The sequence below is a fragment of the Euphorbia lathyris genome, chromosome 8, assembly GCF_963576675.1.
Source record: "Euphorbia lathyris chromosome 8, ddEupLath1.1, whole genome shotgun sequence".
NCBI lineage: Eukaryota > Viridiplantae > Streptophyta > Magnoliopsida > Malpighiales > Euphorbiaceae > Euphorbia > Euphorbia lathyris.
Genome location: NC_088917.1, coordinates 67,289,683 through 67,303,556, shown reverse-complemented (window position 1 = coordinate 67,303,556; position 13,874 = coordinate 67,289,683). Strand labels below are relative to the sequence as shown.

The 13,874-nt window shown below is 32.1% G+C and overlaps 2 protein-coding genes across 2 annotated transcripts; both read left to right on the top strand.

The window, feature by feature from the left end:
• The first annotated feature begins 1,104 nt into the window (after positions 1–1,104).
• LOC136203985 (high affinity nitrate transporter 2.6-like) lies at positions 1,105–3,608 on the top strand. Its single transcript, XM_065995192.1, has 3 exons — positions 1,105–1,920; positions 2,717–2,832; positions 2,933–3,608. The coding sequence occupies exons 1-3, from the start codon at positions 1,105–1,107 to the stop codon at positions 3,606–3,608; spliced, it is 1,608 nt and encodes a 535-aa protein (XP_065851264.1).
• A 3,811-nt stretch (positions 3,609–7,419) lies between these two features.
• LOC136202163 (pentatricopeptide repeat-containing protein At5g66520-like) lies at positions 7,420–9,507 on the top strand. Its single transcript, XM_065992667.1, has one exon. The coding sequence runs from the start codon at positions 7,481–7,483 to the stop codon at positions 9,125–9,127; it is 1,647 nt and encodes a 548-aa protein (XP_065848739.1). The 5' UTR covers positions 7,420–7,480; the 3' UTR covers positions 9,128–9,507.
• Positions 9,508–13,874: the final 4,367 nt, after the last annotated feature.

The following is a 13,874-nucleotide window of genomic DNA, read 5'->3' as shown; positions in this document are numbered from 1 at the left end:
ACATATAAAATTTTGCAACCATAGGATTGTGTTTGCAAAAAAAATACTACAGGTACCATATCGCAAATTGGTTTGGGTACTTTTTTGTAATTAACCCTAAAAAATAAAAAATATATAAACTAAAAATAATAGTAAATCAGTAGTAAATCTATTGAAGGGATAAACTCTTATTAATAGATAGGAGCATATTTAATCTCGGTGTATAAAATACAGTCTTAAAATTTAATGTTTATCGGATAGTGCAATTTTAGGTGTTATTAATGAAAAGATGATTTTTTTTTTTATCAACTGAATATGTGCATTGTTAATTTAGCTTATAAACCGTCGTATTAGTAAAAAAAAAAATATGAAATATCTATTTTATGATTTATGATTTTGACTTAAGAAGCTAAATAAGTTTGGGTGGACAGTATTTTATCAAAATGTAAATGTAATTGAAAAAAAAAACATTAGTTATTAGGGAGTACAGATGATGGGAAATTTAATAGTGTAATTTAAAATATTAACAAAACATACCACAAATTCGCATTCGCAAACTTTTAAACCACAAATCTAAAAAATCACATTATTATTTTCTTATTTTTGTTCTTAGTATGTTTATCTTATTTAGTATATGTCTATTCATTTTCACGGTATAACCACTAAATTTCAAAATGTAAGACAAAAACAATTTAATTTTACACTTTTTAACATTATCGCTCGCTACTAAATTTTAACGAATATACCTCAAAATGACTGTTAATAGCCTAGAATTATAAAATTATTTAGAATAAAATCACATTTTTTTATTTTCTAAAATCATCATTTCTCAAAACGAAAATTTTATAGAATTAAAGTTGATTAAAACATCGTTAATTCTTGGCATTTTTTATTTTAAAGTTGTCAACCGCCATTTTAAAACCTTCATTAAAGTTTAATAACCATGATGTTAAAAAATGTACCTTTTTTAATATAAAGTCCTGTTTTTTTATATTAAGTTTAGTACCCACCCCTATGAATTAACTCTATAAATAGGATGCCAAATTTTACTTTCTTACAACACAACATAGATCAATCTCCCAACTTTCCTTCTGCTTATCATAATTTAGTTTGTGATTATCAGAAATGGCATCCCAAAGAGAAGGTTCAGATCATGAGATAGGAACTGCCTCATTTCATATAGTTACAGTTAACCATGAAGACAACAACATCAACAACCAACAAACAAACCTTAATCCCCTCAAATTTTCCTTACCAGTAGATTCAGAACACAGAGCCAAAGTTTTCAAACCCTTCTCCTTCGTTAATCCACACATGAGAGCATTCCACTTAGCTTGGTCCTCATTCTTCGTCACCGTCGTTTCAACTTTCGCAGCTGCACCACTTGTTCCGATCATCAGAGACAACCTCAATCTAACCAAATCCGATGTCGGAAACGCCGGAGTTGCTTCCGTCTCCGGCAGCATCCTCTCCAGGCTTGTAATGGGAGCTGTCTGTGACCTAATCGGACCAAGATACGGAACAGCATTTCTCCTAATGTTGTCTGCTCCGACAGTTTTTTGTATGTCTTTTGTTTCTGATGCAGAAGGTTATATAATTGTCCGGTTTATGATCGGATTTTGTTTGGCTACTTTTGTTTCCGGTCAGTATTGGACGACGACGATGTTTAACGGGAAAATTATTGGGCTTGTTAATGGTTGTGCCGGCGGGTGGGGGGATTTAGGTGGTGGTGTTACTCAACTTTTAATGCCTTTGGTTTTTCATGTTATTAAAATGTGTGGTGCGACGCCGTTTACTGCTTGGAGGATTGCTTTTTTTGTTCCTGGTTCTCTTCATGTTATTATGGGGGTTTTGGTTTTAACACTTGGCCAAGATTTGCCTGATGGGAATCTTAGTGCTTTGCAGAAGAAAGGAGATTTGGCTAAAGATAAGCTAGCTAAGGTCAGTTCTTCATTTCATTACCATAAATTTATTGTGTTTCGGGCATATGAACTTGTCGGATATTAATATGAACCAATTCATATTAACATCTAACAGTATTGATGTGTTATTATCTGAATGGTCGAAAATCAATTTGATGGAACCATTTAGGAGATAACACGTACGTCAATAATAATATCGACATGATCACATGAATAGTCTAGATGTATATATATTTAAGATTCTTATATTATATATTTTTCATATATATTAATTCAAAATTAATTAATTTGTTGATTACCATAACTTCTAGTGTAAAGTAAAAATAAATAAAAAAATTAAAAAAAATGTTTGGCCAATTTATAAAATATAATCGTGTGGCTTAAACATTCGTAAATATAAATCTATAGTTTGTGCAACTTGTAGTTAAAAAATCTTTCTATGAGTCATTTTTTCGGTAAAAAAAATATGTCTTTTAGTCATTTTGTGAAGTCAAACCTTATACAGGGATAATTTGCAAAGTCAGATTTTTTAGTTGCTTGAAATCGTTCAATTTTGAGATAAATTGTCATAATAATAAATTTTCTACGAAATGACAGAGTTTGCAAACTACAAGTTTTTGAACCTCGGGACTACGTTTACAAACAAAAAAATCAAACTACAATTTTTTTAGTTTATTCTAAATTCTATTGTGATCCGGAACCAACTTATCTTGAATCATTTAGGAGATGACACCTAAGAAATTTTCATTTATTAGATATATTAAATTAATTAATTTGAGCAAGCTTTGTTAATTTTTTATTATTTCTTTTTTCAGGTGGTGAAGGGTGCTATTACAAATTACAGAACATGGGTTTGTTTCATACTTTATGCATTTTCAATGGGAATTCAATTGACTACCAATAATATTATCACCGAATATTTCTATGATAGGTGAGTTTTTCATATATTTTTCTTATAATTCACTATATATTTCAAAGAATTCTTAGATAAAATTAGGGTGAAAATCTAATTAAAAAATGTCCATATGCAGATTCAACATGAAACTCCATATAGCCGGAGTAATCGCGGCTAGTTTCGGCATGACAAACATATTTGCTCGGCCATTCGGAGGTTATTTATCCGATTTAATAGCAAAAAGGTACGGAATGAGAGGAAGACTTTGGATTCTATGGATACTCCAAACCCTAGGAGCTGTTTTTTGCATTTACTTAGGCCAAGCCAATTCACTTCCCCTCGCAATCCTCGCAATGATGTTATCTTCTCTCGGTATTCAAGCCGCCTGTGGAGCAACATACGGCGTCGTTCCATACGTTTCCCGGAGATCTTTAGGCATATTATCCGGCTTAACTGGTGCCGGAGGAAACTTCGGGTCGGGTATAAATCAATTAGTCTTTTTTTCTAGCTCGAGATTCTCAACACAAACTGGCATATCTTTGATGGGTATTTTGGCTGTAGTTTGTACTCTTGCTGTTGCTTTCCTTCATTTCCCGCAATGGGGGAGCATGTTTTTCCCACCTTCTAAACACGCTACTAAATCGTCTGAAGAACATTATTACATATCTGAGTGGACGGAGGAAGAGATACAGAAGGGTATGCATGAGGGAAGTGTTAAGTTCGCCGAGAATAGTAGGTCGGAGAGAGGCCGACGGAATATTCTTGTTCCCTCCGAAACTCCTCCAAATGCTACACCAGCCAATTATATTTAGTAAGAACTTCTACCGTATAACTTGACTAATCAAAAGAGTGATGCATACTACTTCATGTGAGATATTAGTGTTAATTAAGAAATAAATGTGTGCAAGTGACGTCAATTGATTTGTCGAGTGTAGTACTCCGGGAGTATTGTAGAATTTTTCTACTTTTTAGAATATAATATAATATAATTATCATTATGGCATCATGTGTAAGGAAAGGAAGTCCACAACTTGTGGAATAATTAAATTAAGGATGAATATTTTAGTATTAATTATCTTATAATTTCTTGGAGTATGTACGTAGATGTAGTAATTAATTAACTTAATTATATTTCACTTTCTTATCCATGTATTATAATGTATCCTTTTAAAGAAGTCAATGTACTTGTATGATAAATCTTTGCAGCAATCCACTGGATGATATGATTTTTTTTTAATATGATTAAATATGGGTGCTTTCTATGGTTACTTTGTTTTTGACAAAGTATCATTACTTTGTGTGTTTCACCATTGGATGATGAAGTATAAAATTAATCAAATGGTGAAAACACACAAAGTAACGGTTACTTTGTAAAAAACAAAGTAAACATAGTCTTTACCTTAAATAGGAAAAGAAGAATGATTATTATATGTAATCGGAAAAAAAAAAAGTGAAGAAGAGTAAATTTGATACCCTAAATTCTCAAATGTATTGAATATTATAAGTGTTGAAAGTATTAAATCAGATAACAGTTTGATAAAAAAACTAAAAATAAGTACTAGATGTAGAAATATTAGTTAATAATGTAACTTAACATTTTAAGTTAAATATTTCGATTTATTAAAATAAATGGTTTTTAACTTAATTGAATATTTTAAGTTATTGAAGAATCACAAAAGAATTAAATATTTAAACTATTTAATTAAGTGATCTTTTTGGGTTATCAAATGCGGACTTTAGACTGCGGGATTGTCCGAATAGTTCTCTGGTTTGGAAAGGTTTGATTCCGTCGAGTTGCTGGTTTCTTTTCTTTGGAATCCCTAGTTCTGATTGGATGAGCTTCTGTCTTGCAGGGGATGCCGCCAAGTTTAGGTGTCAGAATTGGTTATCCACATTTGCTATTACGGTTTTTAATCTTTGGAAATGGAGGAATATTGAATTGTTTAGTGAGGGATATGACATCCCAGGTGATAGAGTGAGGTTTATAAAATTTATAATTGTTTCAAATCATCTGTGTTGGGATAGTTATGAGCTTGTTCGGAATTACCTTCGTTTGGAAGAACGGTTTTTGTGTTGGGTCAAGCCGCCGGAGAATTTCGTAAAGTTAAATGTTGATGGCTCCCATAATAAAGCAACTGGCGGCATTACTTCAGGGGGGGATTCTACGGGATTGTAATGGTTTGTGGATTGCAGGTTTCAGCCAATGTATTGGGGTCGGTTCCTCTTTTGAAGCTGAGCTTTGGGGTTTGCATACTGGTATCACTCTGGCTCTTAGTCGGCGCTGCCTCGCGCTGGTGGTGGAGTCAGATTGCTTTGAAGCTGTTAGAATTATGAATCAAGCTTGCCCGCTACACCACTCTTCACGGGCCCTTATTCGGGGAATTCAATCTCTCCTCCCTAGTTTTGATAAGATTTCCATATCTCATATTCATAGGGAACGGAACAGATGTGCTGACCTCCTGACTGGCCTGGCTCACTCATTACCCCCCGGGATTCTGAATTTTCCTTCTGCACCTGCTGTATTGAAGGATGTTCTCCGAGATGATTTCATGAGTGTCTCTCTTCCTAGAGACATTGTTATTTAGTTTGCTTTTCTCTTGTTGTTGTCTTGTCTTTTCTTTCCTCATTTTACCAAAAAAAAATGCGGACTTTAGACGGATCTAATAATGAGTGTGGATTGGGCTTTGTCTATTCGGGCCAAGGAGGTCAATGTGAATCATTTAGATGTTGGGCTTCATAAGGCTCAATAATCTAGCTCGTTCATTTGACTCCATTTTATTTTCGGGTCAAATACATGAATATTATAATTAAGTACAAAATTACAACTAAGGTATATCACCAAACTTAATTTTTAATATGTCATTATTCTCTATATATTATGATTTTACACTATAATTTAAAAATTCTAGACTCCAATTCATAAATCATAAACCCTAAAAAAATATATTTTAGACTTCTAATTTATAAATTTTAATTCTTAAAATATATTAAAAGTACTGATTTTACTAGTTTGACATAATCCAAAATTATAACGTGATATAGTTGTAAATAGTTTTTAAAAGATGAATTTCTGTATTATTTTCCCATTTTCTAAATATCAAAAAACCTTTAATGTTTCTACAACAAAGCTTTTAGATGAATTAATTGCCAAAATTTATCACAAGAAAAACTCAAGAGAGATGAGAAAATTGAGAAGGAAAGGGCATTGGTCTCATGGTGAAGATCAAATTGAGATAAGTAGAGAGTTTTTCCTATTTCATCCATCAAAACTACGGGTGAGACGGTTGAAATTTGGAAATTTAAAAATCTCTAAAATTATATTTATAATATTCAATAATACAATTCAGTTTGGTTTTACAGAAAAGGTTAACAGTTGAATCCGATTTTAGATGTTTTTATTCGAGTATTAAATCTGGTTCAAGAATCTCCAATATATTTACTTACTAACAATGAGAAATGGAAAACGTCAAGAATTGTACCTAATTTCATCAACGGTACAATTCAATTCGATTTTAAAAAAAAAAGTCAATGATTCAATATTATTCTGAATTTTTTTATTCGGGTATTCAGTCTGGTCAAAAATTTCTAAAATCCGTGTTGAGCCATAATCAAAATTATTTCCGGTTTGTCTTTTAAATAATTTTACAATGAGCATCGGGAAAACACTTCTGATCGATCTTTAGATGACTTGAATCAATAGCAAACAGTCAGTGAGGGACCGGAATCTGACGTCCCCTCTATGATGCTTAAGTCAGACAAATACTCTACATAAAAGTACGAACTTGAAAGCAATCTATCAATGAGAGAATGAATAGTTATTCACATTGTACTATGTTTCCGAAGCTAGTTATAGATATTTATATACCTAAACACTTGTGTACTGTCCACGTGTAAGTCTCTGATTAGACATGTTAGATGTTGAATGCCTTCGGACTCCTTTCCCTTTTCATCATTCGGTAATGTACTCCGGGCAGTGGCAGAACCAGAACCCAAACTAAGTCGGGGCTTAAATATTTAATAATAAAATTTTATAACGTTAAAAATATTATATCACGTAAAATTCAATAAATTTTTAACACAATAATTTGAGGGGCTAATTTTAACTGTGTTATTGACGGTAAATTTTTAAAGTCCAGCCCGTTAGGGTTGGGCAAAATTTTTTTAGCCTCCAACGCGTTAAAACTGTAAAAATGTTATCATTTTTTAGAAACTAGCATTGAAATAATAGAAAATTAAACATGTTTACTTTTTTTAATGGTAAAGACATATTAAAAAATGAATTCAAAAATGTTATCAAAATAAAAATAAAGAGTCTATTTAAATTAATTAATAATAAATTAAAATAAATAAAAACTTTTTAAAAGAAAATGAGGTTGGAGGGAGTTGAACATAATAAGACCTCTCAAATAAAAATAAGTATCCTTAACCATTTCATCTACCTTTAAACATTCAAATATTAATATAATTCTTTCCAAAATATTATCAGACATCATTACTAAAAAAAAAAATTCACAATTCTCCCGTGGTATACCGGGGCTCGAGCCCACCCAAACCCCCTAGTTCCACCCCAGACTCCAGGTGTTCTAGGGAATTTTGAGGTCCGAAATGGTCCACGTTACCAACGCCAACCCTATAAATGTGAACTGAGTTTGAAATTGTTCAACGATCAATCAACTCCTCCCTTATGTTTGCTAAGAAACCTCTTCCCTTTCTGCTCTTCTCTACCAAACTTCCATTTACTACTCAATTCTCCACTGCTATATCTCATTCCTTTTTCCCATCTTTTCAGGGCAAGCCTTCACTCTCCCAGACCACACAGGCCCATGCTCGTATCATCATCTCCGGCCATTCATCCGATTCAATTCTTTTAGGTAAACTTCTTTCATTCCTTGCTCTAACCCCATCAATCCCATTTCATTATTCTCTCTTCATTTACCAATCAATTCAAACCCCAACTGTTTTTGCCTCCAATAACCTAATCCGATGCTTCGCAAAGAGCCAATTCCCCCTTAATTCTGTTAATTTTTATTCATCTATGCTGGAAAGATGCATAAGCCCCAATAACTATACTTTCACTTTTCTCATTCAAGCTTGTGCCAAGGGTTCGGGTTCGGGTTCGGGTTCAATTGAAGGGGTTCAGGTCCATGGTCAGGTGGTAAAGCTTGGATTTGGGGATGATGTTTATGTGAGGAATTCTTTGATTCATTTTTATTCTGCTTGTTATAGTGTTGAGAGTGCGAAACAGGTGTTTGATGAGAGTATGGGTGTTTGTGATGTTGTTAGTTGGAATTCTATGTTGGCTGGTTTTGCAAAAGATGGACAAGTTTACATTGTGGAGAAGATGTTCGATGAAATGCCTGAAAGAGATGTTATTTCATGGAATACAATGATTATGGCTTATGTGCATAATGGAAAGCTTGAAGAAGGGTTAGAGTGTTTTAGGAGGATGAGAGGGTTCGGATTAACCCCAAATGAAGCTACATTGGTGACAATTCTATCAGCAATAGCTCAATTAGGTTTGATTGAGAATGGTAAATCGATCCATTCGATTATCGATTCATTGAATGTTCCGATTACAATTACTCTCGGAACAGCACTTGTTGATATGTATGCAAAATGTGGGTGCATTGAACAATGTAGACATCTGTTTGATAAAATGGCCCAAAGAGATATTTCAACATGGAATGCTATGATTTGTGGTTTAGCCTCTCATGGTCTAGGAAAAGAAGCTCTTGCACTGTTTGATAGCTTCTTAAACGAAGGATTTCGCCCGGAAAACGTAACCTTTATAGGTCTTTTGAATGCCTGTAGCCGAGCAGGTTTGGTCGAGGAAGGCCGGGAGTTTTTTAGGTTGATGACTGAGCATTATGGAATTGAACCAGAGACAGAACATTTTGGGTGTATGGTTGATCTCTTGGGGCGAGCTGGGTTAGTTTCGGAGGCTATTGAAATGATTGAATCGAAAGTTGCTTCACCAGACCCGGTATTGTGGGCAACACTTGTTTCGGCTTGTAGGATTCATGGATTGATTGAATTAGGAGAAGAAATTGGGGGTAGATTGATAGAATTGAATCCAAGCTATGAAGGACATTATGTGCAATTAGCAAGTATTTATGCCCGGTCTAGGAAATGGGACGACGTTGTAAGAGTTCGTAAATTGATGGTAGAAAGAAATACTGGTAGAGTTGCTGGTTGGAGCTTGATTGAAGCTCAAGGAAAAGTACACCAGTTTGTTGCAGGGGATAGAGATCATGTTCTTTCACTACAAATATATCAAATGCTTGAAAATATTGAAAATTGTATAGCTGAAGCTGGTTATGTAAGTGTATGAGCCAGCCTTGAACGGCTAAGGGTGCAAAAATAAGCTCAATCCGTTGGGTCGAAATGGCGTCGTTTTAGCCTAAACTGCTTGCACTTTTTTCTGTCTACCCACGCAGTTTTGCCCTGGGTTAGCATCTCTTTTTCCATCTGTTGGCGTGCAAATTGCCGATGAAATTACAGGGTTAAGGCAGGACGGAACCATCCATTTCAAGGGTGGTTCCTTCCTGGTGGTTGGGAATGCCACAACGCGGATGCTACCTCTACCTCCGCCTAAGAGCATCACTAATGGTTGGATACTCCAACCATTGCCACATCATCATTTTATATTATTAAAAAACACTCTTATATGAAAAAAAAAAATTAATATTCTCCTCTAGTGATTAATATTTTATTTTCTTTACTTTAATTTAATTTTTTATATTATTAATATTTATTAATATTTATTTATTCAATAATATAAACATTATGGAATGCAGGAATAATACTTTTAGGAGAAAAAAAAATCATACCATTTAACTCCAAAGTGCAATTTTTAAATTCATACCATATTAATTTATTGTCTTTTTGTTTAATAAAACATTTTAATTTATTGTCAAAACATAGAAAAAAAAGTGAAAAAAGCAATATTGGAAAGAATACGATTTCTTTATTATTTTATATGTAGGACCATCAATATATATTTGAGTTCAGTATCTAAATTTAGATACTCACTAAATTTTGATACAACAATTTCTTCCCTCTCTAGTGATTAGACATCCGCTTTATATTTTTTCAATTTGGAGATTAATCCTTTTCAAGAACCACTAGAGTTGCTTTAATGGTTATGCTCTTCATGGAGTTGTACATGGCATTGAAGAGGAAGAAACGGGAATTGCAATAAAAGTGTGTAGTGAGAGACTGGCAATTGCTACGGCGGATCCTAAGAGCAACTATATTGGGTATTATAAGAGTGTAATTTGTAACACTCAACCAATATAGTATAAGTGTTTTGGTTGTTGTAGATTTAGGTAAGTTATAATAATTAGTAACAAAGCCGTAAAAATAATACTGTCAAACAGGAAGAGAAATTGCACTACATGTTTGTGATATAGAGGGCATGTGCACCCAAGAGGAGCGTTAGCTTCTCCTCATGCTAGAAGGACACAGACTGTATGTCAATTAAATAAAATATTGTATACACAATATTTTTTAAATATAGTGGATTGGATTTTTGTGCTTTATTTTTTTTAATAAAAAAATTGTTTTATTTTGAAATATGGAAAGAATAAATTGTTGTGTCAAACGCGTAAAATGGTTTAAATAGTTTAACTTTATAAATATATACAAAACGGTCACAAACATTTTTTTAAATTACTCTTTCAAATGGTAAAATTTTCAAAATTCACTATAAAATCTCAATGATTTCACAATTTTCATTTTTTAAATTACTCTTTTAAATTACTCTTTCAAATGGTAATATTTATCAAATTTTTTTTATTTCAATGGATAAAAATCGAGAGCATTTTACCCAATATTTTTCTTAGGTTTCAAATACTCAGTATCCCGAAACATAAAATTTTGAATTACCGATACAAAATTCTCAATTTCGCATCCCAACGACGCCAATCTTCCAAAAATCTCCGATGAGGCCAACTCAACAACCTCATTATGATCTATATATGTAACAATATATGCCAAACCACCAAAATTTATTAAACCCCCAATATTCGTACCCTTATATGAATATACACGAAAATAATCAACTGATGCCGCAGTACTACCCATGTGGTCGTTATTCCGGTTCAACTCCAATTGTTGTGGAATCTCCACATACGGGATCAGTTGATGAGTGCATCGAAGTTTCAGAAACTCAGGCAAAACCTGTTGGAGGGTCAACACCAAGGTTTAAATGGAACAATACACTTGAAAAACATTTATATCATATTTGGTTGACAATAGCGAACGACGAAGTCGTGGCTATGGATCAACGACTTGGTGAATTTTAGAAGAGAATCACTAATCTTTTCAACATTAGAAAGCCAGAAGGTCCTTATTTACCAACTGAAAAAACAGCTTCCGCAAAATTTTACAGAATTAATAAATCAATTAGTGATTTTTTCGGTTGTCACTCTGACATTATGAATATGAACTTGAGCGGCCATTCCGATTCACAACTCATTGAACGGGCAGAAGAATTCTACATTCAAAGGCACGAGTCCAAATTTTCTTACATTAATTGTTGGCAAATACTGAAAGATGAACCTAAATGGCTCGCCTTTAAAGAAAAACAGTATGGTGTATATTGTTCAAAGAGAAGCTTTCTGCATCAGGACAATTCACTTCTCCAAGCGAAAGTGACAGCGATGTACAATCATTTCCTACACGTCTAATAGGCCATAAAGCAGCGAAAGGTAAAAAATCAGTGACTTCATCTTCTCCCAATATAGATGTCGAATTTCATAAACAAATTCAAGAAAGGAAAGTTCAGGCATCTGAATAATTAGCCGAACAAGAGGTGGCTTTTATTCGTAATCAGAAGGATGTCGAACGAGCTTTCGGGATTCTGCAATCCCGTTTTTATATAATTCATGGACCATCCATGTTGTGGGATCAAAGTAAACTTCATGATATTATGGAAGCTTGTATATTACTGCATAACATGATTGTCGAAGACGAGCGACACTTGTACGCTAGAACTTATCCTGTAGAAGTATATGAATCATAAGGTTTTGACGACCTTCGACAAGGTTTTGCTCCTAATTCTGCGACTTGCCTCGCAAGTGATTTATAGATATGTAGTATATCGAGTCATTTCAATCTAAGACGCGGTCTGGTCGAGCATATATGGCAACGTTTCGAAGTCACCGACTTTAATGAATGATCATTGTATAATGTTCTATTATTTTATCGTGTAATCTCGTGTTTCTATTATAAATCTATATTGTATTATTTTCAATTGGTAATAATTATTTCAAGTGTTTTTTTCTGATTATTGAAACTCAATTAATCAATATTTTTTAAATTTATTATTTTTATTCAATTAATAAATTTGAGGAGAATAATAATAAATATTATATAATTTTAAGGAATTATTAAAAAGTATTAAATTAATTATTTATTGTGTTAAAAATTATTATTTGTATATTAATTGAGTAGATGAATAAAGTTGTATGACAAATGGATCCTACAAAATTTTGAAGTATAGTTATGTGTTTTTTATGAGTGTATTTTATGATGAGGTGGCACTCATTAGAAGAATAGTTTGTTACAACCGTTATGGTTGCTCTAAGGATGGGATATGAATTAAAAAAAAAATGTGAGACATGTTTAAAATTTTACAAATAGAGGTTGGTAGTATGTTTTATTTACAAAATAAAGTATTACAATGTTCCTATTTTAACCAAAATCATTTTTATCTTAAAAAAAATATTCTTACATATTGGCAAAACATAATTCTTCAAAAAACAACTCTCTAAATCGAAACAATAAATCATATGGTGGACATTTTATGTTTTGGGTATATAGGTTGAAAGTATATAGTTTGGTAGCATGTGTTGAAATGAGTCTAGAAATGTAAATTGTCTATCTAAAGACCTAGTTTTGTAAATTTTCTTTCACATTTCATCCCACATATTTTTAAGGGATAAATTACAATCACGGCCACTGAATTTTATCCATTTTAACATTATGGCTACTGAACTTCAATTCTTAACGGTATGACCACTGAATTTTACACTTTTTAACATCGATGGTCACTCAAACAGCAAACTGAAACAGTAGAGAATCTTTGCTTTTTGGAAAAATAGTCTTTTCCAACAGCAAACAGTATGTAAGACAAACGAGCCCTAAATTTGTTTAAATTGATTTATTATTTTTTTGAATTTGCTTATAGGGAACTATTAACCCTCTAAACTTACTTAAAATAATATATATTTTAGAAATAATGTGCAAAAATATCTCTAACATTTACAACTATGAGCAATTTTACTCATAACATTTAAAATAGTATAATTTTAACCCTAATGTTAATAGTTAAAAACAATTTTACCCCTATTGCCGGTAAATAGGGTCAATTTCAGATATCATTATAAAACACATAAATTTTATTCCTTATTTTGTAACAATTAAATATCAGTTGGCTCTAAAAAAAGATTTTACATCTTTTGGGATTTAATAATAAAATTGGGGATTAATGTATTTAAATCTGATTAAATATTTGGATTTTTTTCCAACTCAACAAAATATAGTATGACTGTTTAATTTTTCAATTTTATTTCCTTATGTCTATTCATAATAAGTTTGTGATATATTACCAATGAGTATCAAACGATGCACATATGAAGTATAGATGATAATATTCATGACTGAAAAGACAGTTTGAAAATTATTTTTTAAATGACTGAACTTGCCAATCTTAGAAAAAATTTGTTATTTGCTGCCAACATTAAGGATAAAATACATCATGTTAAGCGTAAATTTATAAATTTGCTTTTATCTATCAATTTTTAGTATATTTTTACATATAAATCCTGCGTTTTAATTTGTCAAAATTACATCTTATCATGCTACAAAAATCTAGAAAGTTAATCATATCGCTTTAACAAATTTAAAAAGCTAATAAGATATGTTTAAGTTTTAAGACTTGATTTCCTCGTGTATTTAGAAAAAAAAATAAACATTCGATTCTTTATAAATTATTAAAATAAGTTGTCATAATGTTATAAATTATTAAAATAAGATTTTTATAGGTATAAAGTTCAATTCAGCTCTTAAACTAT

Coding starts and splice junctions, on each gene's coding strand:
- LOC136202163 (XM_065992667.1), top strand. CDS start 7,481: ATGTTTGCTAAGAAACCTCTTCCCTTTCTGCTCTTCTCTACCAAACTT.
- LOC136203985 (XM_065995192.1), top strand. CDS start 1,105: ATGGCATCCCAAAGAGAAGGTTCAGATCATGAGATAGGAACTGCCTCA. Junction 1,921..2,716: donor CTAAAGATAAGCTAGCTAAG/GTCAGTTCTTCA, acceptor TTCTTTTTTCAG/GTGGTGAAGGGTGCTATTAC. Junction 2,833..2,932: donor ACCGAATATTTCTATGATAG/GTGAGTTTTTCA, acceptor GTCCATATGCAG/ATTCAACATGAAACTCCATA.